At 55.3% G+C, this 24,566-nt stretch overlaps 3 protein-coding genes across 12 annotated transcripts in view; 2 read left to right on the forward strand and 1 right to left on the reverse strand.

Annotated features, from left to right (window-relative positions):
- Nucleotides 1–8,908, forward strand: part of SSH2 (slingshot protein phosphatase 2) — a 244,327-nt gene extending 235,419 nt beyond the window's left edge. For all 7 annotated transcript variants that reach the window (XM_064582302.1, XM_064582301.1, XM_064582303.1 and 4 more), the window contains one exon: nt 1,911–8,908. In XM_064582302.1, the coding sequence (XP_064438372.1) occupies nt 1,911–3,968 (2,058 nt within the window). In that variant the 3' untranslated portion in view covers nt 3,969–8,908. The remainder of the gene's footprint in view (nt 1–1,910) is intronic.
- A 3,544-nt stretch (nt 8,909–12,452) lies between these two features.
- On the forward strand, nt 12,453–20,412 carry CORO6 (coronin 6). 3 transcript variants are annotated; one of them, XM_045889538.3, is made up of 11 exons: nt 12,453–12,684; nt 13,835–14,095; nt 15,355–15,477; nt 15,946–16,075; nt 16,175–16,356; nt 17,532–17,651; nt 18,092–18,196; nt 18,286–18,431; nt 18,786–18,843; nt 18,954–19,184; nt 19,277–20,412. In XM_045889538.3, exons 2-11 carry the CDS (start codon nt 13,898–13,900, stop codon nt 19,400–19,402), a joined length of 1,419 nt encoding a protein of 472 aa, XP_045745494.1. In that variant the 5' UTR covers nt 12,453–12,684; nt 13,835–13,897; the 3' UTR covers nt 19,403–20,412. The 3 variants fall into 3 exon arrangements, with proteins under 3 accessions (XP_045745494.1, XP_045745495.1, XP_045745496.1); XM_045889539.3 differs by having other exon boundaries at nt 12,454–12,684; nt 19,280–20,412; XM_045889540.3 differs by lacking the exons at nt 12,453–12,684; nt 13,835–14,095; nt 15,355–15,477; ... (1 more) ...; nt 16,175–16,356; nt 17,532–17,651 and adding an exon at nt 17,682–17,909 and having other exon boundaries at nt 19,280–20,412.
- A 3-nt stretch (nt 20,413–20,415) lies between these two features.
- On the reverse strand, nt 20,416–24,544 carry ANKRD13B (ankyrin repeat domain 13B). Of its 2 annotated transcripts, XM_064583686.1 has the most exons (7): nt 23,751–24,539; nt 23,388–23,518; nt 23,124–23,281; nt 22,780–22,932; nt 22,487–22,650; nt 22,328–22,404; nt 21,488–21,852 (listed from the first exon to the last, which is right to left on the reverse strand). In XM_064583686.1, the coding sequence occupies exons 2-7, from the start codon at nt 23,423–23,425 to the stop codon at nt 21,621–21,623; spliced, it is 822 nt and encodes a 273-aa protein (XP_064439756.1). In that variant the 5' UTR covers nt 23,426–23,518; nt 23,751–24,539; the 3' UTR covers nt 21,488–21,620. The 2 variants fall into 2 exon arrangements, with proteins under 2 accessions (XP_064439755.1, XP_064439756.1); XM_064583685.1 differs by lacking the exon at nt 22,328–22,404 and having other exon boundaries at nt 20,416–21,852; nt 23,751–24,544.
- Between the last annotated feature and the right edge of the window lie 22 nt (nt 24,545–24,566).

Below are 24,566 nucleotides of genomic sequence, written 5' to 3' on the forward strand. Positions count from 1 at the left end.
TCTTATTCTCATTTTGACACTTCTCTGAAATTGGGATGCATCTTAAAAATGGTATCTTACTTAGATCAGTATAATAAAGTAGTTGTGAAGTAAATGGTGACAGATTTACTCTCAAATACCAAAATTCACTTAATGATTTCAGTGGAGGTAACTACATTTTTGACATCTCCTGATAGCTGTCTACTTATATTTATCACCTTGTCCATGACTTATCTTTTCTGTCTCTTTACCCCAGGGAAGTCATTGCCTCTGCTTCTGTCTTCTCTCCTCAGAGGTTATGCCTCTGCTTCATTTTTACTGGGAAATGAGAATGCTTGAGCTCTCCTTTGGACCAGTAGGCATAGCAGCTCTGACAGAAATAGCTTTTCTGCAAAGTCCCTCGTCATATGAGCACTCTCTCCACAGCCTATGCACACACTGGGCCTGCTGTGGCTTCTCTCCCAGTCTTGGCTAGTTTACCTGTGCCTAATATCCCAGCAGATTTCTCCCAAAGGTGTAACTGACCTTGTTGGTTTGTACTAGTTCTGACTTTGTTTTGAAGGAGAAAGATCAGAACAATTCCTAGGGAAATATTATACTTTGAAGGCTTATAAAAATGTTAAAGTAGGGGCACCTGGATGGCTTAGTCGGTTAAGTATCTGCCTTAGGCTCAGGTCATGATCTCATGGTCCTGGGATCCAGCCCCACATCGGGCTCCCTCTCTCTCTCCCTCTGCCCCTCCCCTCTGCTCATGTTCTCTCTCTCAAAATAAATAAAATATAAATAAATAAATAAATAAAATATTAAAGCAGATTGATGGTTGTTACGAAGCCACTTTCAGAGATGTCCAACAGTCATTTTCAGCTTTTGGAATTCATTTTTTTTTAACAATAGGACTTGATTTTATATTGGCTAATTTTCTTTTGCCTCGATCTAAATCCATCCAAATTTATAACTGGTAGAACAGTAATATATCAGAGAGTCACAGTTTCTAAGTTTGCTTAGGCATGTGGCTCCATAAGCCAAGTAAACCTTTCCCAGAGGAGCCATGCAAAACTTGGAATTTGTGTGACCAGGTACAGAGTGCCGTCACATGCTGGAATGCTACTGCCAAGAGATGCCAAGAGTGGAAGGGTAAGGATGAAAGCTGGCAGGACAGAGGAGAGAAGAGAGCAGTGAGTCTCCAAATCAGACATCAGATGATAACCTCATTCATCTTGCCCTAACACTGGGCATATTTAAGGTGGTCACTGAGCCCTTGAATGGAACTCTTCCCATTGAACTAGGTTAGAATCAAACTGAAAGTTGATAGGCCAGAGATGAAAAATCTCATCTACCCCAGTATGACCTAAATCCTGAAGGCTAATGGTCTTAGGAAAGTAAGGATTGGGGCACCTGGGTGGCTCAGTCGGTTGGGCGTCTGCCTTCGGCTCAGGTCATGATCCCAGGGTCCTGGAATCGAGCCCCGCATCAGGCTCCTTGCTCAGCGAGAAGTCTGCTTCTCCCTCTGCCCTTCCCCCTCCCCCTTCTCCTGTGCTTGCTCTCTCTCTCTCTCTCTCAAATTCTTCAAAAAAAAAAAAAAAAGTAAGGATTATAGGAACCTCTAAGGCTAACCGCTATTCATTTTTGAAGCAAGATACTGGGTTGGAATTCTGTTTAAATAAACAGAATAAAAGTTTAGTAGACAGTGATACAAGCTGTAACAAATTTTGTATCTCTTCCTTTGATGAATCTGTTTTGTTTTTTTTTAGCTTGTATGACAAAACAGTTGGCCAGAGGACAGCCCCAGGCAGAGGACAGTCCCAGGCACTCCATGATTTGTGTCCTCATAGCTGGAAGGTTCTCCTGGATTAGAGGATTACTAAGCAAAACATCTGGCATTTTTAATTAGACTATGATTTGCCATAACCATCTCACTGTTTTCTCCCTAGGCAATCTCAGAACTGGTCAGCCCAGACATCTTCATGCAATCTCACTCAGAAAATGCAGTTTCAGTCAAAGAAATCATTACTGAGATTGAATCCATCAGTCAAGGAGTCGGACAGATTCAACTGAAAGGAGACATCTTATCTAACCCATGTCATACACCAAAGAAGCACACCATCCATGAGCTGCCCCTTGAGAGGGCTCAGGCCCTGGAGAACAAACCTGGAAATCTGGAGCAGAAGGAGGGTTCCTTCACAGCCCAGCCTGAACTAGCCAAAGACTCAGGGAAGTGGGACCTAGAAGGCTGCTTAACTATACACTCATCCACCACAGAGTTGGAAGAAGAGGAACCAGCTGAGGAGGAACAAGAGCTCTGGGGCCCAGGAATGCATCCAGGTGCCAAGTGGTACCCTGGGTCTGTGAGGCGAGCTACCTTGGAGTTTGAAGAGCGCTTGCGACAGGAGCAAGAGCACCATGGTGCTGCCCCTGGTTGTACCTCATTGTCCATTCGCAAAAATTCCAAGAATGATTCTGCTGTGGCAGACCTAGCACCAAAAGGAAAGAGTGATGAAGCTACCCTTGAACATTCTTTTGTCCCTAAGGAACCAGAGATTAGCAAGGGCAAAGGGAAGTGCAGTGGGTCCAAAGCTGGCTCCCTACCCCATTCTGAGCAAGATGCCATTGTTCCAGCACCTGAGCTGCTGGAGTTTCAGGAGCACCCAGGGTCAGATACTAGTACAAAGCAGGGAGGAGTCCTGAAGGAGCAGAGGACTGTGGTTTCATGCCAGGGATCTGAGACACAGGCAGTCCCTCTTTCCCTTCCCAAAAAGGTGGAAATCATTGAGTATACCCACACAGTTACATCCCCCGATCACCCTGGGCCAGGGAGTGGAAGAGCCACCAGCAAAAAGAGTGGGGAGCAAGGACTGAGGAAAGTGAAAGTGGAGGACTCCATCACCATCCTCTGTGCACTGGATGAAAATCTGAACAGGACTCTGGGCCCCGCCCAGGCTCACCCCAACGTGCTACCTCTGCCTCATTCTTCCCCTCCTGAGCACGACAGTCCCACCGACCTGACCTCCACCCTGAGCAGCCCTGAAGCCTGGGACGACAGCCTCTTGACAGCCCCGGAGACAGGAGGGCCTTTTGTCAGTCACCCAACCCACATCCCATCTGCCAGCTTGGATTCAGCACATCCGCAGACTGTAGTTCACCTGGAAGGCTTCACAGAGCAAAGCAGCACCACAGACAACGAGCCCTCTTCAGAGCGGGGGAGCTGGGAAGAAAGTCAGGAGGGCCCCTTTTCCAGTGGCAGTGAAGTACCGTCCAAGGACCCCCAGTTAACTAGTGAAGACCTAAGCCAACTCAGTGACAATATTGGGGAGTTACAAGAAAAACTGGACCCATTACCTGTAGCCTGTCACCTCCCACATAGCTCTAGTAGTGACAGTATAAAGGGTCTCAGCCATAGCCCCAGCGTGGTGAAGGAGCGCACTAAAGAAATCGAGTCCCGAGCGATTTGCCAGGGAGGGCTCACCAGACCATCCCAAATGAGGCATTCTGCTGCGCTCGCCAAGTTAGGTTACTTGGACCTCTGTAAAGACTGTTTATCGGAGAGAGAGCCTGTCTCCTCTGATACCCCTCATCTCAAACTGCTTCAGCCCTTCATCAGAACAGACTCAGGCATGCATGCCATGGAGGCCCAGGAGCCCTCAGAAAACCCAGATGCCCCCCAGAACCTAGAGCCCACCAAGTATTTTATAGAGCAACTCAAAACAACAGAGTGTATCGTGCAGAGCAAGCCAGTGGAGAAGCCCATCGTACAGTATGCCAAAGAATTTGGTTACAGTCAGCAGTGTTTGCTCCCCAGGGCAGGACCCGAATTGACTAATTCTGAAGGAGGCCTTCCTTTGCCACAACCCCAGGGGCTGCAGTGTGCAGGCCCAGCTCCAGGGCTGGCTGTGACGCCCCGTCAGCAGCACGGCAGAACTCACCCCCTTAGGAGACTGAAAAAAGCAAATGATAAAAAACGGACAACCAACCCCTTCTATAATACCATGTGATTCTGAGCCTACACATGTGACTTTCTGAAAGAAATGTTTGTAAAAGGGGCAGGTGTAATATGTAAGGAACATGCACTTTATTGGTTAATTTTATAATATTTTGGTCATTTTACTGTTCCTGGCGCATGCAGGGTTTGGGGTTTTTTTTTCTCTGTGTATGTGTGTGTGAGAGAGAGAGATTGATTTGGACAGCAAGACCATTTTAGCATTTTTTATTTTTAGAAAATTCAAACCTCAAAAAATACTCATTTTCAAAGAGCACCTTTATCAAAGGCAAATTGCTGTTTTTCAATCAGCTCCCACCTGCTCCTCATTTGCCCTTTGAGAAAAAGGCTGGAAATCGGAAATGCCCCCCTGGGCCTGTGTGGTGATGGTTTGGGCTTCAGACCTGATGCATGGGATGGGGCTGAAGGACAGCCGCAAGTCTGCGTGCTCTCAGCCTTGGGCCCTGGCCCACTGAGAGTTCCCAAAGTGGGCAGGTTCTGCTTTGCTTTCAAAGGGGGGTCTTCCAGAAGCCAATTCTTCTGGATTCCTGAGTCCTGAGTCTGTCATTATCGAAAGGCATGATACTGGCTGGCTTTGTAAACTTACCAAGCAGATAGTTTCCCCCCCACAAGCACATAATTTTTAAATTAAAACCAAACCCCAAATGAAATCTAAGAGATCTGTGTAGAGGAAAGCATATGAGGAGGAGGAGGCAAAGTCTGCAGAGGCTGTGGCCCAGTATCTTCCGGGTCAGTGGGCTCCACATAGCCGGTCATCCTGGCCCTCCCTGCCAGGAAGTGGGTTCTGCAACATCCTTTCAACTAAAACAATAGGGACAAGTTTGAAAAACAGCAATTGAAAGTCAGTGTGTTCTTGTAAAATGAATACGTACGTAGGGTTTTAACACTTCCATTACTTGAATAATTCTGTGGGCCTTCTGAGTTTAATGGCCGTATTTTTTTCCTATTTACTTTCCTCCCTCATGCTGTTGCTCCCAGTGCTGCCCTTTTTTTAAATTTCATAGATGATATTTGAATTGTTACATTACTTACGTATAACCTCCGTTGAATGCAAAGTTTTCTTATCAATGTTAACACTTGACATGGGATTTTTTTTTTTCTTTTCCTGGAAGATTTGTCATTTCTCGAGTTTATACACAGTATTTATGTACATAATGTCACTTTCTTACAGTGTTTTGTTGATGTCGTCGTAGGATCTTTTTGATTTAATCTTTTTAAGAAGGAGTAAAGCTGCAACTGGAGAAAACACAGACACCACAGAAATAAAACTGATAGGTGCTGGTAGGAATCTGCAGAGTATATTGATGGTGGTTTTAATTGTTTAAATGGAGACTTCTGATCGCCAGCCCCTGCCAAAGTATGTGTTAGTAACTTCTTCCTCAGAGAAACCCCTAAAGGCTCCCATTAGATCACAGTTTGACTGAAAGCCGATTTCTCTTTGAGACTGAAATCCCAGAGCGGATTGTTTGCCAGGAGCTGAACCACAGCCAGGGAGTATATGTGAGTGTGACTGCTGCCCCCGGGGGGAAGCTTCTCATGGATTGGGCCGAAGCGTTCATCAGTAGGAAGGCCCCCGCCAAGGGCAGGCACCCACTGTGACTCCATTTAGGATGCTTTGGCTTTGCTGCTATTATGGAGATCCTTAACACGGGAGCGCTTGCCATAAAAAGCCTATTTGGGCTTCTCACAGAAAACGTTTAGCCTGGAATGAGATACCTTCTGCAGCTCATCAAAACTGAGGAGGTTTGCACATTTGCTTCCTGTTTGCTTTGGTTGATGTCCACGTTGCTGAGAGATTGACCAAGTACAGACTTGGGCTTTGGTTTTTGGCTCATCACGGACAGCACTGAGAGGAAAAGACAGATGCCCAGACTGTCAGAGGGATGTCAGAGGCCAGAGTTTGGTGGGGGCAGATAGTGGGGTGACCTCCAGGAGAGAGAAAAGGTGGACTGAAGCCATTCATAGGTGCTCCAGGGGAGCTGTGAATCCAGTTGCTGTGCAGGAGGTGGATTGGACAGAAACCTCCTGCTCTAAGTGTCTTTATGATATAGTAATTATATGTACCTGTGTAGTCCTTAAATAGTTTCCTTAAATGTTCAAATGTATCCTCCACACGGCTTTGTGGTTCCTGGATGTTTAATGTGTTGTAAAGTGTTTCTGTTAGGTGGTGTGTACCAGTGTGAGGAGGCTTGCAAGACAGGGTTATGAATTTCCAGGGCTCATCCATCTAAACAGCCCTGTTGAGGCAGTTCCGCCACCACCAATATGATAGGGAAAGGACAGGAAGTTGGGGCAGGGGCAGGAAGAGAAGGATTTGCACGGAGGTGAAGAGAGTGGTGTCCCCTCATTAATCCTTTGAGATGGTGACATCCCTCACATTAAGAAGTACAAGCAGGATCAACAGTATTGCACTGTTCTCTCTGCTCCCCTGCAACTGTGGTTACTGCTCACTCTCCCTGCATTAAGTAGCAACAGAGGTGGGGAGGAGATCCTCTAATGCTGTGAAGAAAACTTTTCTTTAAAGAAAAAGGAAATATTCTTGCTCTGTCTTCCTTTTTTTAAATGACATTCTTGGTTATCATGTAATTTACCTGCCTCAATAAACATCCTCCGTTTGGGGTTTGTAATTCAACCATGCCATGGGGTTTTGCCAGCCTCTCAAACCCCCACAACTGAGTGTTCTTGTGTTATTTGCATAGCTGAGCGATGTCCAGGGGAAGTACGTGATGAGCCATCAAGGACTTCTCAGACTTTCTTGTCCTCAGACTTTTTGATAATCTCAGGTGGCCTATTTCCCTTTTCTGTTCATGGAAAACTCAGACCCAGAACAGCAGGTCTGGTAGGTTGACAGAAATGAGTAGGAAAAGTTGACCTCTTGTTCAGTGCCTCTCTTTATCCTTATTTTGAAAACCCCCATAGTCTGACTGTCAGTTACTCTGGAGGAGAGAGAGAAAGAAAGAGCGCGCGTGCGTGCGTGTGTGTGTGTGTGTGTGTGTGCAAAAATATTTTAAAAAGTAACATTTTGGTGCATGGGGTAGAAGCCCCAGGAGCATGCAACTTTTGAGCTGTAATCTGGAGGGTTACCAGTCAGTAGGAAGGAGAGAAACTTCAACCATTTCCTGATTTTAGAAACACTTAGGAGTAGTATATACTAGAGTAGACCTATAGTACTGTACTATAGTAATCTTCATCTCTCCTCATTTTGGTTGCCTTTCAGAGTCTTAATGTTTGGGATCATTCTTAGCACCCCAGTTTCTCCAGGCTCTTTATCTAGCATTTTCCTCGTTCTGTACCTTTATCCCAACTCTTTCTCATTTGGGAAACTACCAAGAGCTCCAAGGACAACCTGAGAATGACAGCCCAGGCTCTGAGGTCCCCTCTGGCTCAAGGGCCCCAGATAGATACTTCTGGATAGACCTGAAGTTTCTCAGACATAGCAGCTCATAAAAATCTTCACCTGTTCCATCTGAGGATTTCAGTTTTAAAGTGATCTAGGCATGTTTGGTAGAGATGTTTCTATGGGAGTTTTTTTTCTTTTAAGAAAGAAAGCATTATGCAAAGAGGGTCACTTTTAAGGGCATTTTAAATTTTTAAATAAAGCCATTCTTTGGCTCTTTTTGACAACTATTTGTGGATACTTTGTTTACATTGTAATAATTAAAACATGCATCCTCTTGACAGCCACTCGGTCCCCTCCTCCAGGCACCCAGCCCTGGCTGTCCTTTGGAGTCCTCACGCAGAGCAAGGCTGTGGTGGTCAGCCCTTACTCAAAGGGAGCTGGGGAGGACCTGGACCTGACTTCCATCTGTGTCCTGCACTCCCGTTCAACACTCTGTGTGGAAATAGCCCTTTCCTCAGTCAGTGATGGTGTGTCTTACAGTGATGGTTATAACGGTGAATGGCTAGTGTCATTTTTGTCTAAAGTTTGTTTTGCTTTTTGATGGTAGATGAAATTTTAGCTCTTTCAGCACCAATCCAACTTGAAAGGTATCTTGGACTTTGTTTTCCCTTCCAGACTAAAAGATCAAGGCATGTATTAGGCATAAATGTATTTGCTGCCTCAACTCATCTGACACCCATATTAGGAAAAAGCCTGCCACCAAAGCAGGAAACTGCACACTCCTAACCCCTGTCCCAGGGCTTTGGGGTCCCTTGATGCCGTGGAGAGCTATTGCAAGGTGCTTGTGTACTTGTCCAGCCTGGAAGTGGAGGGTGACTGGGCCTGGCTCCTGCTATGAAAACAAAACCAGCCTCATTTTCTCAGTGCCCCAGAGATCTAGGACAGGATTTCTAAACTGGAATCATCCCGCATTGGCTGGAAGATGCCTCAGAGGGTATATGACCAGTGCTGCCATCTGGGTCCTCACAGCGACCCTGGTGGCAGCGTCATCTGTACACCCGCAGAGCTAAACCCAGGGCTTCATTCAAGCTGATGACCCAATCTGGAAACGGGAACTGGCCCTGAAATGATTCTCAGTCAACAGGCCCACAGCGAATTGTTTGGTTTTTGTGGGTTTTGTTTTGTTTTGTTTGGGTTTTGGTTTGCCTGGCATAGCTTAAGGTGCCTTTTTTTTTTTCCTTTTCTTTCTACTTTATTTTGTAGGACTTGTTCTAAATGTAGAAAACAAGCCCAAAAGACTCTCCCACTGACTGTTACCTTTGCCCCAGGCCAGTCCGAACTTTTATGCTCACATTTTAATAAATAAAGCAGGTGCTCCCTGGAATCTCTGGGACCTTTTTGAGGCATTTGAAGCAGAATATAAAGAGTGGTCTCATCTCCTTCCTTAATCTTCCTGGTGGTTGGGATGTTCCACTTGTATCATAGATTTTTTTTATTACTGATGTGCTCTGCTGTTTTTAAATGTGAACTTGTGCGCAAATGTGCAGATTCAATGTTCTTGTTACAGATTAAATAAATTTTTATTTTGAAGATGATACGCGTATTTCATCAAATGCAAAAAAAGGGGGGAGGTGGTGCTAGAGAAGTGGAGCGATTGGAAGAGAACACTGGTGAGCAGTAGGGCACATGGAGCAATTCTCCTTGATCTCCATCAGGCACGTCCTTAAGAGTTAGCTGAGCTCTGGGGAAAAAAATACAACTTTCTACCTCCCACAAAATAAAGACTGGATAGAATCACCAAAGATTATTTCAGACTTTGTGGCTCCAATCAAGTGACCCAGCTGGGAACTTGCCTGGTCAAAGAAGTTCTTGCCAAAGCCACCACCTGAATGTTAGGAGAATGAATAAGCGAAGGGACCAAAATCCCTCTGCCGCGTGCAGTCCAGACTGCTCTGGGACACAGCTGCTGTGACCTGCCCCAGCAGGGGCTAGATTTCTTGGGCCGCTGATCTCTGGACATTAGTGAGATAGAGCTCACAAACTTTCAGCACAAGCCTCCTCAGCTCACTGAGTGATTTCTGAAAATGGGGCATGACTTTCTAAAGAAGTAAAAGCTTTTAACCATCTCCTGCCATTAGGAGAGAAGCACTGGATAATGGTTGAATAAGGGAGATGGGGCTGACAGGCCATTCTCCAAAACAGGCTGGGCGTGGGGGGGAGCAGTTCTCCACTTCTCCCACTCCTCCATAGACCCATCATGAGCTGTGTAGTGTCACCATTCATCACACATACAAGGCATCACTATTATCTAGGGAAAGCTCAGTTTCCAAAGCGCTGACAAAACAACGTACTGACGTGTCTAGAGAAAATACTGCCTTGAACTAAAATTAAGTCGGCCCGCTGCATTCTGAATTGTCCAAATCAAGTAGGAGGAGCACATCACTGGTCTGGCTGGAGTGCCAGAGTGCATGATGGTGAAGGCAAGGTCATTTCCCAAAGTTTTCTAGGGGTGCCCGGAGTCACTGACCTGTCTAGATAAGCTCAGTCTTTATAGCCAAAGCAAATCATGTCTAAGTTGCCAGGCCACTTCTTCCAGAAAATGACTTTATGAAAGACGTAATCCATGCCTGTCTTCTACAGATTGTAGTTCAGAGCCCAGCTAAGAGTTCAAATGGTTAACCACACAGGAAAGCACCCTAGCCCAAGTGGCTTCTTCCCCTGATTAGTTCTTTATGCCTTGGCTCTGCCTGCCCACTCTCTGCCAAGCTTTGGCAGCCAGAAGAAAGCCCAGAGGGCAGACCTGAGAGGCATGCCTGGTCCAAGTGATACCTGTGAGTCCCTGCTTCTATACCTGGAAAGCACCCTCTTTTCAGATGATAGAACTGAAGGCAGGATGGATTAAAGGATTCCTACTTCCTAGTCTCAGACTCTTGCCTCTAGAATGCAGTCCTCTTTAAAGAGGAGGAAAGGAAAGGGGAAAGAAAAGGTCATTTCAAGGTAGGAGGTGGCGTGTCAAATCCCTTGTCTGCCAACAGGTGGTGCAGAGTTGGAAAGAACCTGACCGAGCCCTCTTCATTGTACAGCTCAGAGAACTGCAAAACTGGGGTGATTGAGTCAGGGCCAGAACTCCAGTTTTCTAATTAGTCCAAGCGTCCTTTCCTTTGTACCACAAAAACTAACCCTCAGTATCAGCATTTATGAGATAAGGTGGCACTATTCTTCAAGAGGAAACAAAAATGCATGGTGCTGAATAGCATGGACCCAGATGCCGGACCACTGGATAAAAGTCGCAGTTCCACCAACTACCAGTTGAGTGATGGGTAAACTAATCTCTATGTGCCTTCGTTTCCTCACCTATAAAATAGGGATACTAAGAGTAGCTATCACAGAAGGCTGTTATCAGAATGAACTTAGTATGTGTAAAGTCCTTAGACCAGTGTCTGGCACACAATAACTGTGACCTATTGTTATTAAAGAGCCACTGAACCACTCAGGTCTTTCCCTCCTAATCATGTGCCCGGAATCTTTAGGTAAAAGGGAGATTCATCTACCCTTATGGCCCTCCGTGTCATGAATTATTTCTGGAGCACCTGTAAGTTTCTGATTCTGTTCCTGTACAAGCCACTGGATACTTGGACTCTTCTTTTTTTTTTTTTTTTTTAAGATTTTATTTTTTTTTATTTGAGAGAGAGAATGAGATAGAGAGAGCATGAGAGGGGAGAGGGTCAGAGGGAGAAGCAGACTCCCTGCTGAGCGGGGAGCCCGATGCGGGACTCGATCCCGGGACTCCAGGATCATGACCTGAGCTGAAGGCAGTCGCTTAACCAACTGAGCCACCCAGGCGCCCTCTGGATACTTGGACTCTTCTTGAGAAGGAGCCTTGGGTGGGCCTTTGGGGTTCCCAACCACCTTCCCTCCTCTTAACCCCCAGTGCTAATCTCTGTCCTCCAGAAGGCTGTTCCATTGATTCCCAGGTGTGCCCTGGAGAATAGGAGGTAATAACTGGCCTCATGCTGCCTCCAGGGCCTTATGATCCAACGCACGAAATCCAGGCAGTGGATGGGTGCTGGATGTACAGCAGCTTCAGGGACTAGTTGTTCTTCACTGGCTGTATTTTGATCAGGTTTGTTTTTATTTCCTCCTTAACCTTGATCAATACTCAGATCCCTGGGTCCCAGGGGGAGTGAGGGGGGGGCTGGGACTTCCTTGGAACACAGTTGGGCACCAATTTAAACAAGTCCCAGAAGAATTCATTAGGAATTAGGCTGGGCAACTAAAATTTGATTGCTGCGGCGCCCAGGTGGCTCAGTTGGTTAAGCGTCTGACTTCAGCTCAAGTCATGATCTCAGGGTCCTGGGATGGAACCCTGCAACTGGCTCCTCTCTCAGCGGGGGAGTCTGCTTCTCCCTCTTCCTCTCTGTCCCTCCCCCGTCCCCCGCCCCCGCTCATGCTCGCGTTCTCTCTCTCAAATAAATACTTTTTTAAAAACAAATAAAATTTGATTGCCAAAGGCCGGTGGCAGCTGCTTCTCCTTGAACCTGGTGTTCCCACGGGGTCAAGGTGGATTCATTCCCCTACCCAGTCTTTAGTCTGCTTTCTGCCCTGCTCCATGGAATCCTCTCTAACGCTATGGGGTGAAATGCCTAGTTACAGTGCCAACGTTTTAGGTTCTCAAGTGGTCGCTATAGCCATTAATAACAATAACAGCGACATTCACAGCCCCCTGTCGGGTACCCTCGAGCTGCCCTGGGCGAGAGCCTAGGCCCTCATCCAAGGGCTGGGAAGACTCCCTCGAAGCATCTTCCGGGACCTCTCCCCAGGAGGGTCTGGACGTGCAGTCCCGCAGCCCGGGCCCGCCGGCCGGGACAGGCTAAATTGGGAGTGCGATTGCGGCAGGAATGCGGCGCGAAGGCACCTGATCTTGCGCGGCTGCCGGCTCTCCCTCAACGCGCCCAACCTGGGTCTGCCCAGCCCACCCGGGAGGCACGGAGGGCGGGGAAGGAGTGCGCACAACCCGCGCGTACACACTCAATTACTTTTGACAGTTTTCTGAGCCGGGCGGGCAGGCGGCGCGGAGCCTGCAGCGCTCGACTTTCCCGCCGCTGGAGGGGCGGGGCAGCCCTGGCCCCGCCCCCGCCGTAGGCCCCGCCCCCGCAGGTTGATGGCAGCGGCAGCTGGGACTGCGGCGACGCCGGGCCCCGGAGAGCCGCAAGCAGCGGCCCGAGCGCGCAGAGGAACGCCCGGGCCCCAGACGCCGCGGACGCCCGGAGAGGCAGTTCCGGCACCCTGACTCCCTCGGCCCCCAGCGCACCCCTAGCCCCCTCAACAGAGGAGTCGCAGAGTGAGCGCCCCTCGGCCCACTCAGGACCAGGTACCACCCCACCCCCCATCCCACGCCGCCACCGAAGCCACCGCAGCGGGCGGGGTCTCTCGAGGGGGCAGAGATCTGCGCCCCCTCCCCCGCGCCGCCAAATTCGGTCCCGGGCGGGGCGGACTTGGTGTCTATATTTGGCCGGACAGCGGCCCGCGCGCCTTGCACGGCCCCGACACCTCGTCTCCTAAGAACGCAGTGCCGGGGCAGGAGGCCGGAGGAGGGTGCGGGGAGGCCCGGGCCGCAGGCCTGGGGCCGCAGAAACGGCGTGAAGGGCACAGGGATGCCCGGGGCTGGGGAGGGGCAGGAGTCAGTGGATAGGGCTTTGGAAAAGCTCGGTGAGTCCCCTGGGGAAGAGCATAGCACAGACCCTGGCTGAAGAAAAGGCACTTCACCCTCCCCACTCCTGCAAATCTGGCCCTCGCGGGGGGAGGGGGGGGCGGTGAGGACCCCACCCCAGGAGAGTGCAGCAGGAAAGGGGACCCATAGGAGAAGCGGGACCGAAGTATGGTAGGCAAAAGCCAGACCATGGTTAGGACCATGTGAAGAGAGGAGTGGAAAGAGGAGAGATCCACCTTACACTGCGTCCCCCAACAGGATGGGAGGAAATTGATGAAAACAGTAGCAGGATAGACTCGGTTAGCTGGCAGGAGGAACTTCTCCTTGGCAAAATTTTAGAAAAAGACAAGAGCCCATATGCCCGAACTATGTTAGAGATGCAGAGTTCGGGATTTTGGGGGGCTGCAGTCTTAGCCCCATCGCTGGCCTTGAGCCAAGATCCCAGGACCAAGGCCTCTGATTCTGGACAAGGTGTGGCTGGGAGAGAAACCATTTCCTGAAGAGATGCTCATCCAAGGCTGACAGCAGGAGGGCAGCCTGGCATTGAGGCTCCTCCCCAAACCACTTCAACTTCCAGGAAGCTTTCAGGCCCAGTCAAACTCTGCTCTTCCCTGCGTGGGTCTCAAAGGAGAAGTCAGGCCCCAAATCCCAGCCCCTTGAATTTTTAAGCAGCACTTTATAGGTGGCAAAGACCTTACCCTTTGCCATTCTTTCATCACCTGGAAGAAAGTTCCCTGTTCTAGGACCTGACTCGTAGCCAGATAAACCTTCTCACTTGCCACCCCCTCCCTGCTCTTCCTTCCTCCCACAGCTCACAGGACTAAGGACCAAAGGCACTTCTGGGCACTGAGATCCTCCATTTCTACCCACCGCCATGAGCCGGCGTGTGGTTCGGCAGAGCAAGTTCCGCCATGTGTTTGGGCAGGCGGCAAAGGCTGACCAGTCCTACGAGGACATCCGTGTGTCCAAGGTCACATGGGACAGCTCCTTCTGTGCCGTCAACCCCAAATTCCTGGCCATTATTGTGGAGGCTGGAGGTGGAGGTGCCTTCATTGTCCTGCCTCTGGCCAAGGTGAGGGATGAGGGGAAGAAAGCAGGTGGGAAGACACTGGCTGCACCCACGCATAGCCCGTCCCCTTCTCCGAGCAGCACCCTCTTGCCAGCAGGGACCAGAAGGGTGTTATGGAGATAGTTAGGAAGCAGGGGAGCCAGGGCCTGACCCAGATTCTGTTCCTGACTTGCCCAATGCCACACCCCCTCATGATCTTTCTCCCCCAGTGCACGGTGACCATTTGATTAAATCACACCCCAGCGCACCCCTATACACTGAGGAAAGGGTCAAGCTCTTTCCAAAGAGTCCTGGTCACCTCCCCACTATGGTTCTTACAGTGAGATAGAATGAGAACAAAGGGCAGGGGGACATCACACATAAGGCCAGAGCCCTCCCCACCCCAGGGATGGGGGCCGGGCAGTTACCGCCCCCTTTGCTGAGGAACCTCAAACCCCTTGGAAATCTCCACCCCCCAGGATGGCCACCCCAAGTCATGACCTTGATCTGGTCCCTACACCTTGTTAAGGGAGACCCCGCAGGTGGCAGGGTCAGGAAGAGGCCTGACAATAGCCAGTGACTCATTCCGGGACAACGCAGACATCATCCAAGGACACCATCCCCGGGGCTCAAATTTCAAACTGGAGCCACCTCCTCACCCAGTACAATGGCCATTCCAGTGCCACACGGACACCCCTCTCCCCTACTTATGCCAGCCCTGGCAAAAGTCTCAGAGCCCCCATAAAAAGCCTGTAAAGACCAAAAGTAGGTGAGCCCCAGCTCAGGTTGGTGGACAGCAAGCACCAGGAGTGCCTGCTGCTGGTGGTTCCAAGGTCAAGCCAGTGACAAGGGGGAGATCTGCCAAGGGTGGCTGGGAAAGGGCTGTTGGCCACTGCGTTGCATATTACCTCCCCTTGACCTCTTCTACCAGGGGCTTCCTATAGACATTCTAGCTGGGGGGACAGGCCCAACAACAGTCTCCTCCAAGGAGGTGTTTTTGCAAGAGCACTGGACTGAGAGTTCAGGTCTTGGCTCCACCTGTATCTTGCTGTGTGTCCTTGGCTAAGCCATCACCTCTCTGAGTCTGATTCCCTGATATTAAATGGCTTCAACTCTGTCTGCCTCCAGTGGAGTACAGGAATAGTTGGATGGGGTTGGAGGTGCAGAAAGGGGTTCACAAAGAGAAAAGAGGTGACAGAGTATTGAGATGTAAACAGGTCACTGCCCACCCCCAAAAAGCACACAGGAAAGTGACCCTAGAGCTCCCTCTCTGACCCCTCCAGACAGGACGCGTGGATAAGAACTACCCACTGGTCACTGGGCACACTGCTCCTGTGCTGGACATCGACTGGTGCCCACACAATGACAACGTCATTGCCAGTGCCTCAGACGACACCACGGTCATGGTAGGAACCAGGTGGACGCTGTGGGGCAGCTGGGCAGGGGGAGGGGGGAAGGCTGCCTCACCTGCGCTAGGGAAGGTGGTAAAAGAGGTGCTGGGTCCAAGGGCCCTGCCCTGCCCTGCCCAGCTCCCGGGCTATATTTAGCCACATGCCCACCCCCTCCCAGGATGCACTTCTTAGGACTAATTATAGCCATGGCCAACTTGAGGCCTGAAGAGCAAGGGGCAGTACTCTGCAGTCTCCCAGCTGGGGTGTCTAGAGAGGTCCCTGGAGAGCCGGCAGTGCCCCCTCCTGGCTCCCAGCTGCTTCTGCCCTGGGCAGGCATCATTACATCCTGCCCTGCATTTGACCCTTACCACTCAAGAGAGCCAGTAGGGGTGGGGGTGGGGGTGGGGGGCAAAGTTGGGGAGGAGTAGAGGGACAAAGCAGGCTCCTCATCGCACTCACCCTATGCCTTTTCTTCCCTCCCAGGTGTGGCAGATTCCAGACTACACCCCTATGCGCAACATTACGGAACCCATCCTGACACTTGAGGGCCACTCCAAACGTGTGGGCATCCTCTGCTGGCACCCCACTGCCCGGAATGTCCTGCTCAGTGCAGGTCTGGGGGCCTAGGGAGGGGTCCCTCCTGTAGATGGGGCCGGGTGGGGGGTGGGGGCAAAGGCAGGACCCAAGTAACGTGACGGGCTGCTCCGGGCAGGTGGTGACAATGTGATCCTCATCTGGAATGTGGGCACTGGGGAGGTGCTCCTGAGTCTAGACGACATGCACCCGGACGTCATCCACAGCGTGTGTTGGAACAGCAATGGTAGCCTGCTAGCCACCACCTGCAAGGACAAGAACCTGCGCATTATCGACCCCCGCAAGGGCCAGGTGGTGGCGGTGAGTGCCTGGCTTGGCCATCCCCCAGCCCCTACCCTCGGGACCAACTGTCAGGCCCCTGTGCCCTTAATCCTCTGAGTCCCTAGTGCCGGCTCTCGCCTCCCCCCACCCCAACCCGAGGCAGTCCCGCCCCCCCCCACCCCAGTGTCTGCAGCCACGGCTCCCAGCCCTAATTAAGCCCACAGCCCACAGTCTTCTGCCCCACGCCGGTTCCCTCCGTTCCCCGGCATCTGAGAAGCTCCGAGCAGTGCTCTTCGAGTTGTAATTGAGCAGGGGAGACGCTGCAAGCTCTGTCCTTCCACCAGAACCTGCATGACACATCCCGGACCCCTCTCCTCTCGGCCGGCACCCAGCGCCATCTTCCAGGGTCTGGGGCCCGACACTGGCTCTCCGGCAGGCCCCTTTCCGCCCGAGTCGACCCGCTGGGCGAAGGCGGGGGGAGAGGGGGCCACCCCCGCGCCTTGTTAGCCCCAGCTCGGTGCCCCGGGAGGGCGGCGGCACCCGCCTCGGCAGCCTGACTCGGACGCGGGGGGCGGGGGCGCGGGGCACGTGCATGTCTGCGCCGAGTGCGCGCGGCGGGCGCTCTAACCCACTAACCCCGCGAGCAGGAGCGAGCCCGGCCTCACGAGGGCGCCCGCCCGCTGCGGGCCGTCTTCACTGCGGACGGGAAGCTGCTCAGCACCGGCTTCAGCAGGATGAGTGAGCGGCAAGTCGCGCTCTGGGACCCGGTAGGCCAGGCCGCGCTGGCCGCGCGCGCTCGCTCCTTCGCTGGCCCAGCCCGGAGCGCCCTCCCAGGCCGTGGCCGCTGCCCGAGAAGGCGGAAGCGGAGCGGGGAGCTCCCGTCTGGGAGAAGCCTCGCTGCGACCCCGGGGAGCCGGCCGACTTCCCCTGCTCTAGGGGTCAGCCTCTGAGGGCGCTTCAGGGCTCGGGACCTGCCGAGAGGCGCGCGCCTCCCGCTCTCTCCGGGCCCGGACGCTCTCCAGGCCTGGGGTCAGCCGGGCCCCCCACCTCCCCCGGAAGCTGAGTAGTTAGGCCCTCTTTCGTCTCCAACCCCCCGCCCCCCACCCCCACCCCCGTCTCTCCCCGGCCAAAGTCAGCAAGCTGGTTGCTCGTCCCTCCAGGCTCCCTAGGGCAGGCAGCTGGGTGACGCCTCTCCCTGTCTCCCCCTCCCCCAGGAGAGGTTTGCGGCCCACGAGGGAATGAGGCCCATGCGGGCCGTCTTCACGCGCCAGGGTCATATCTTCACCACGGGCTTCACCCGCATGAGCCAGCGAGAGCTGGGCCTGTGGGACCCGGTAACGCAGCTGGAAGCTTGGGGTGTGTGCCCCGGGGACTGGCATCACGGGAGAGGGGCCAGGCGCCCCCCCCCCGCAGGGCATGCCCACCTGGACTGGGCTGGAGGCTGCTGCCCCCTTTGCAGCGCCCGCCATCCCCACACCCACCCCTCTGCCCAGTTTTGCTGCGTCGCCTGAAGGAGCCCACGCCGGCACCCCCACCTGGTGATGCCGAGTCCCTGGGGGTGGTTTGCGGTGACTGCATGCGGCGGCGCAGGGGCTATTTGTGCGGGGCACTGAGGGTGATGGGCCCCTGGGAGGGACCCGCAGCTCGGTTCACCAGAGCCGCCTTGCGAACGCACGGGGTTTGCAGCGGGTAGGAAGTGTAAAGGGGCTTCAGGGGATCCAGCAGTGGCACGGTGGCCGGGACAGGGCTGGTCACGCCTCCTGTGCTCGGGCAGAACAACTTCGAGGAGCCAGTGGCACTGCAGGAGATGGACACGAGCAACGGGGTCCTACTGCCCTTCTACGATCCCGACTCCAGCATCGTCTACCTATGCGGCAAGGTGCTTGGGGCCGGCAGGGCAGGGCAGGGGCTGGGTAGAGATGTCGAGGGCCCCGCCTGGGAGCGTCTCTGAACCGACTGGTTTTGCAGGGCGACAGCAGCATTCGGTACTTTGAGATTACCGACGAACCACCTTTCGTGCATTACCTGAACACGTTCAGCAGCAAGGAGCCTCAGAGGGGCATGGGTTTCATGCCCAAGCGGGGGCTGGACGTCAGCAAGTGTGAGATCGCCCGGTCAGCAGCCTTCGCCCTTCTCGCTTGCATGTCTGTCCCCGCTTGCCATCGGGGAAGACACAGGGGCTTCTCCCCTCGTGTGATCTTTGGGAAGGAGTGGGGGTATTTTGTGTGTGTGGGGGGGGGTGTCAAACAGGCTTGTTTCGGTGCCAGCCCCAGCGTTAACATTCTCTAAACTTCAGTTTCCTCATCTGTAAAATGATCAGAGATGTTTTACCAGTTGGACCAATAATGTGTTTTGAAGTGCAGTGCATGGTAGGGGCTCAGCAAATGTTGGTCTCCAACCCATTGGTCCCAGGCAGAAAAGGGGGTGGGAGCCGGCGGGGGTGCTGAACCCCGCTCCCGACCTTACAGGTTCTACAAGTTGCACGAAAGAAAATGTGAGCCCATCATCATGACTGTGCCCCGCAAGGTGAGGGGGCGCGGAGAGGGGTTGGGCGGAGACGGCTCCGAGGCGGAAGGGAACGGAGCAGGCCCGGCCCTCTGCGAACACTAGTCTTCCTGTCCCCCGAACCCCCGCAGTCAGACCTGTTCCAGGACGACCTATACCCAGATACTCCCGGCCCCGAGCCGGCCCTAGAAGCGGACGAGTGGCTATCTGGCCAGGACGCCGAACCCGTGCTCATCTCGCTGAGGGACGGTTACGTGCCTCCCAAGCACCGCGAGCTCCGGGTCACCAAGCGCAATATTCTGGACGTGCGCCCTCCCGCCGGCCCCCGCCGCAGCCAGTCGGCCAGCGACGCCCCCTTGTCGGTAAGATCCGGCTCCGCTCCACCCCGGCCCAGTCCACACATCCCCCTCCCGCCCCCTTCCTGACACAGCCTCTTCTGTCCTCCGCGCCCCAGCAGCAGCGCACTCTGGAGACGCTGCTGGAGGAGATCAAGGCCCTTCGCGAGCAGGTGCAGGCCCAGGAGCAGCGCATCACGGCCCTGGAGAACATGCTGTGCGAGCTGGTGGACGGCACGGACTAGTGCGGCGCGCGGGGGTCAGCTCCGAGCCTGGGGCGGGGGGCGGGGGGCGAAGCCGGGCGGGGAGCAGGACTCGGCCCCGCCCCGGCTTTTGGTCCGGAGCCCCCGACCCCGCCTCTCCGGGCTGGGGCCGGGGACGGGACTGGGAAGGGAACTCCTTGCCCTCGCGGGAGGCCTGGACAAACGGAGCGTCGCGGAGACTCGCGTCTGCCTGGCACCCGCCTGGCCACGTGCCTCGTCCGGGACTCAGCAGGAGCTGGCCTTGGGAGGCCCGGGGTGACGGGGACCTCAGCAATGGTGCTGCCCGGCGAGGCGGGGTCCCTTCTGTCTCCCGCCCAGGGCAGGGGAAGTGCTTAGTATTAGCGCTGTTCTTGGGGGTGTCGGGGAGCTTGGGCTTGAGCTCAAAGGGGTGGCGATGCGACGGGTCTCGCCAGACCGATTGGGGAAAGTGACAACGCTTGTCCCCCTAATCAGCTCACTTGATTCCGCTGCCTGAAGTGGTAAACCGGCTGGCCGTCACCCTAGTTCCACAGACATACACAGCCCGTTGGCCGCAGAGCCGAGCCCACCGGTTACACCCGGCCGGCTATGGCGGGGGGCTGGCTCCCTTTTTTTTCACCCGCAGGGGAGAGGGCGGCTTCCTCACTGCAGCCCCGCCGGAGAACTAACCAGAAAACTGGCATGGAAGCAGGTTCATATCCCTCTTCCCGCCCCGCCGCCCCAACGGCCCCCAGCCCTGTGCTGTGGCTTTGGCTCTAGGACGAAAACAAGACTCACTGAATGAAATATTGTACTAAGTGCTCGGTCTGTGCCTCCTGCATGCGTGGGGGTGAGGGGGCCAAGACCCCCGGCCTCTGCAAATGCCGTACCCCACCCCGGGCTTGTGGGGGTGCTGACATGCTCAGGACCCGCCCGGCATTCTTTTACCTCAGAGCCCTCCCCACACTGAGGTTCAGAAGGAACCCCCAACCCGTAGGTGGGCGCTCTTCCCCCAGTAAAGCCAGCCAGGAAAAGCCTCGGGTTTGAAGCCTCTTTTATTTGTGCCTCAGAGTCAGTCCGGTGCCCCTGGCATCAGGGAAGGAGGTGAGAGGAACAGTTTCTCTTTGTTCTTTTCTTCCATCCCTTTTGTGTCCCTGCTGAGCCTCACCGGCTGAGCCAGGAAGGCCAGCCTGAGAGAAGGCGGACAAGGGTGTGCGGTGGGCCCCTGCCCCTAGCGGGGTCTGTGCTTCTCTGGGTGGGGGGGGTGGGGCAGGGGAGAGCCGGGGGTTAGCACCATTGGATGAAGGGTTTTAGAGTCAGCCCCTGGCTGGGGGCAGGTGGGACACACGACCACAGAGGGCTAGCAGCAGCTGGTGGGAAGGGGTGGGTGGTGGCGCCAGGGCCCTGAGCCGGTGAGAGGGCTCCAGGGTGCACCTGCCCATAAGCGGGGCCAGGGTGCAGGGTCTAGTGTTCGCCCCCAGCCCAAATATTGTCCCCCATTTGCCAAGACATCATGAAGGAATCAGGCCTTGCCCAGGCCAGGGGGGGGAGGGGCGGGGGGGGCACCTTGGACACCCTCCCTGATCACAAAAGTGTGCCGTGGGGATGGGGACTCCAACCTCTGGCCGCCCAAGGAGAAACTGGGACCACCCTGAGACCCGGGAGGGGTGTGGGGGGCTGGGGAAGCCGGGCACCCCGCTAAGTGCACTTGACGCTGAAATGCCGGGGTGAAGGAGGAGCTGGGCCCTCGACGTGCTGGTTTGTGTCTGGGACAAAGCAGCAACACAGCACGTGGGGAGCTCAGCTGCCCCCCTGGGGTGAAGAGCGGAGATGCAAAGGCTTCACGGACAGTGTCCTACAGTGGGTTCTGTGAGCAGAAGAGGAGGACCGGCCAGAAGGAGCGAGGGATGGGGGACACTGCTCCTCTAAGGACCCGGCTCCCCCTCAGGACGGCCTGGCCCCCTCGGACAAGTCTGAGCCCAGGATAGTGGTGGGCGTCAGGATACAGCAAAGCAGGGGGGCCCGGGCCGTGCGGGCTGCCTCCGGGGCCCTGGCCGGGACAGGTACCCCGCGGCCGCGCCGCCCCCCTCCCCGGCTGGTGCCAGGGGCTCCTCTCCGGCCCCGAGGGCCCCGAGGCGGCGGCTCCAGTCTCCCGGCCGCGCGCGGCGGGCACGCGGGCCCGAGCGAGTCTGGCTCCGGGGCGGGGCGGGCGGGGCGGGGCCCAGGGGTCCGGCCGCGGGCGCTACTGCTCGGTCAGCGAGAGCCGCAGGATGCGCTCCAGCTCCTCCTCCTCCTGGCGCGCGCGCCGCCGCCGCTCCTCCTGCTCCTGCGCCGACAGCTCCATGGCCAGCCGCAGCTGCTCGTCGTAGCTCCGGAACACGTGGCCGCCCGGGCGCGGGCTGGGCCGAGGGCTGGGCACCGACGCCAGGGCCGCGGGGGGCGCGGGCTGGCGCTGCGGCGTGGGCGGGGCGCTCCTGGGGGCGGGTAAGATACGTCGAGGGTTCCGGGGCGCGCCTGCCCATAAGCGGGGCCGGGAGACTGCGTGGGGGCCCCAGGACGGAGGAGGCGTGGCCACCCTCCGCTGGAGGCGATGAGTCCTGCGTCACCTCCCTGGCTCCCACCCAGTTGTGACAGCTCTCTGCCCCTACAAAGCCCATCCTCGCAGCTGACGGTGGACCAGCGCGTGTGGGCATCTTCGAGAACCCCAGCCCTAACATCCTGCCCGGTAAGGGTCTGAAGGCCTTGAGGCTGCTTTTGGAGGGAGGAAAGGGTGGGGGTGGAAGTCGTGTGCAAACCAGTAGGGGCCCTACCGAGGGTCCCACGGTTTCCTGGGGCCACGAGGGGCCGCCCAGCCATTGGTGCCCTCACCCACTGCGACAGGGTCCTGAGGGACTCCGTGCATGTGTTATTCGGGGGAGGGGTGCTAGGTCAGGACAGGCGGGCACTGACCTGTCCTGTCGGCGAGCCTCGTAGGACATGGGGTGAGTGCCCGGTTTGCTGTTGGTTAGCGCCTCCCAGATAGTGACCTGGAGGGAGGGACGTGGCCAGTTGGCCAGGGTGGCACGGCTGGCCGCAGTCCCGTGGGGCGGCGCGATGGCGGGGACGCACCTGGTCATACTCACTGCCCGCCTCAAGCAGGCTCTGCTGGATGGCGAACTGCAGCAGGTCGTCGTCGTCGTCGCGGGCCGCCGCCTCCCGCTGGCCGCCCAGCACACTGTAGCCGCGCGGGGCCTCGAACAACGCGGGGGAGATCTCGCAGCCGCGGCACGAGGCTGAGGACGCCAGGCTGGGGGTCAGGGCGTGGCCGCACGCACCCTCCGGCCTCCCGCCTGCGCAGGGAGCCGGCCGGTGCTCGGTGGGGAGGGACGTGCGGGCAGACACGCAGATGGGGAGGGCCTCACTGGTGGAACTGGAGCTGCTGACGCTGGAGGAGTCGCTGCCTGGGGACGGGGTCTCGCTGCTGGGGCTGCCTCGCACCGACGGCACCGGCTCATCGCAGCCATTGAGGTTCCCGAAGGTGATGCGAGCGTTAAGGATGTGGAAGATTGGGATTTCTGAGGATGAAGAAACAGCGGTGCCATCACTCACCTTCTCACACCTTAGGCACCCCTAATCTTTACCTCATCTAAGCCCCACCCGCCCCAACACACACACACACACACACACACACACACACCTCATCTAAGCCCTACCCGCCCCCCCACACACACCCAGCGGCTGAGAGGAAATGGGGCTGGGGTCTCACCAATCTTGACCGGGAAACCAGGCGGCAGGCGTAGGGTAATGAAATCCCGGAGCTTGGCGAAAAGCGCATTGCTGACAGCCATGAGGTCAATGATGGGGGCCACCTGCTCACACAGGGACAGGGGATGCTCCTCACACAGCCACAGCTTGGCCTTGAACCTGCCCCCCCAGATCCCAAGGGGTGAGGGGCATAGTAGAAGCCACGGCCTCCGAGTCCCTTGGGGAGACCCTGCCCAGCCCTCCCCAGCACTATAGGGGGCCTCACTTCTGTGTCTTGGTGGTGAGTTCCATGGGGCGGCCCATGTCCCGGTTGCCAAGCTCAAAGTTGGGGTTGAAGTACTCTTCTGCAGTGATGGCAGTGGGGTTGGCTTGGCTCAGAGTCTGAGTGATCAGGGTCTGTACCACATGAGGGGGTGCCCATGAGCCCTTCTCAGTCTCTGATGCCAGGCCAACCATTTGGGATCGTGGGCCCCAGAGCCATCCCCCCCAGACACCGTGCAGCTGACATGGCCCTGGGCAGTGTGGGAAGTGGTTCCACACAGGCCGTGCGGGGCAGGACGCCTCCCAGGCTGCCTCCTGAGCCACATCCACACCCTTCCACACGAGGGCACCCCTGGCACACACTCACCCCATTTTGGGGGCCCCCATGCTGCTCGGCAATTCCCAGGAAGGACTGCAGAGGTGTCTTACAGCCTACAAGAAATGTGGCGTCTCAGAGGACACTGAACCCTCAGCTGTGCCAGCCCCCGAGACCTAGTGAGGAGGCTGGTTCCTGGCAGGTGGGGGGGACTGCTCAGCCACACTTAAACACTCGGGCACCTGCATCTGAAGGTGACTGAGGACTCTAAGGGACAGGGACCAGGACCACTACAAGCACAGCGGGAATAAAAATAGGCCTGGGGCTCCGGAGGAACTTCCAAAAGGGTCCAGGTTGGTGACACTGGACAAGAAATACGTGCCTTTGGTGAGCAGTGCTGGGGTATGCATGTGTCTGTCTGTGTTTTCCTTCAGGCACTTGTCTTAATTACCTCATTTGGTTCTCCCGTCTTGCTACTTTAGAGAGACTCACTGATGCCCAAGAGTCAGGTGTGGTATCAAGAGGCACAGAGGATCAGTGGCAGGCCCCTGACTTACTGCTTAGGGCCTGGTCCACTGGACGGGGATGGCCAATAAACCGCACACATGACGCTTCCACCCCAAATCCAATGCGGACATCAGTTACCAGCTGTAGCGTTCCCTCCCATTGAGCCCAAACGTTGCCTAGAATCTTCCTAGCTGCACTCCAGGCAGTCACTCTCAATTATTAGCACTCGGCACTTGAACTGAAGTGTGTTTGCATGAATAAACTACCCGGCTTTTGCTGGGATGTCACAGGGAGCACTGATGGAGGGACTCGAGTGGGCGCTGCTCCCTCACACCTCTCCCCATCCACCTCCGCTTCATT

This window comes from Mirounga angustirostris, unplaced genomic scaffold, assembly GCF_029215605.1.
Source record: "Mirounga angustirostris isolate CCGP_5_RB_7025 unplaced genomic scaffold, mMirAng1.0.hap1 SCAF_17, whole genome shotgun sequence".
Taxonomy (NCBI): domain Eukaryota; kingdom Metazoa; phylum Chordata; class Mammalia; order Carnivora; family Phocidae; genus Mirounga; species Mirounga angustirostris.

Excerpts from the sequence above, each read along its gene's own strand:
- CORO6 (XM_045889538.3), top strand. The coding sequence starts at position 13,898 with ATGAGCCGGCGTGTGGTTCGGCAGAGCAAGTTCCGCCATGTGTTTGGG. Across the intron at positions 17,652-18,091 it reads AGCTGGGCCTGTGGGACCCG|AACAACTTCGAGGAGCCAGT; the intron begins GTAACGCAGCTG and ends GTGCTCGGGCAG. Across the intron at positions 18,197-18,285 it reads TCGTCTACCTATGCGGCAAG|GGCGACAGCAGCATTCGGTA; the intron begins GTGCTTGGGGCC and ends CTGGTTTTGCAG.
- ANKRD13B (XM_064583685.1), bottom strand. The coding sequence starts at position 23,425 with ATGGGCCGCCCCATGGAACTCACCACCAAGACACAGAA. Across the intron at positions 22,651-22,779 it reads CAGCAGCTCCAGTTCCACCA|CCTCGTGCCGCGGCTGCGAG; the intron begins GTGAGGCCCTCC and ends TGGCGTCCTCAG. Across the intron at positions 21,853-22,486 it reads CGGGCAGTGAGTATGACCAG|GAGCGCCCCGCCCACGCCGC; the intron begins GTGCGTCCCCGC and ends ACCCGCCCCCAG.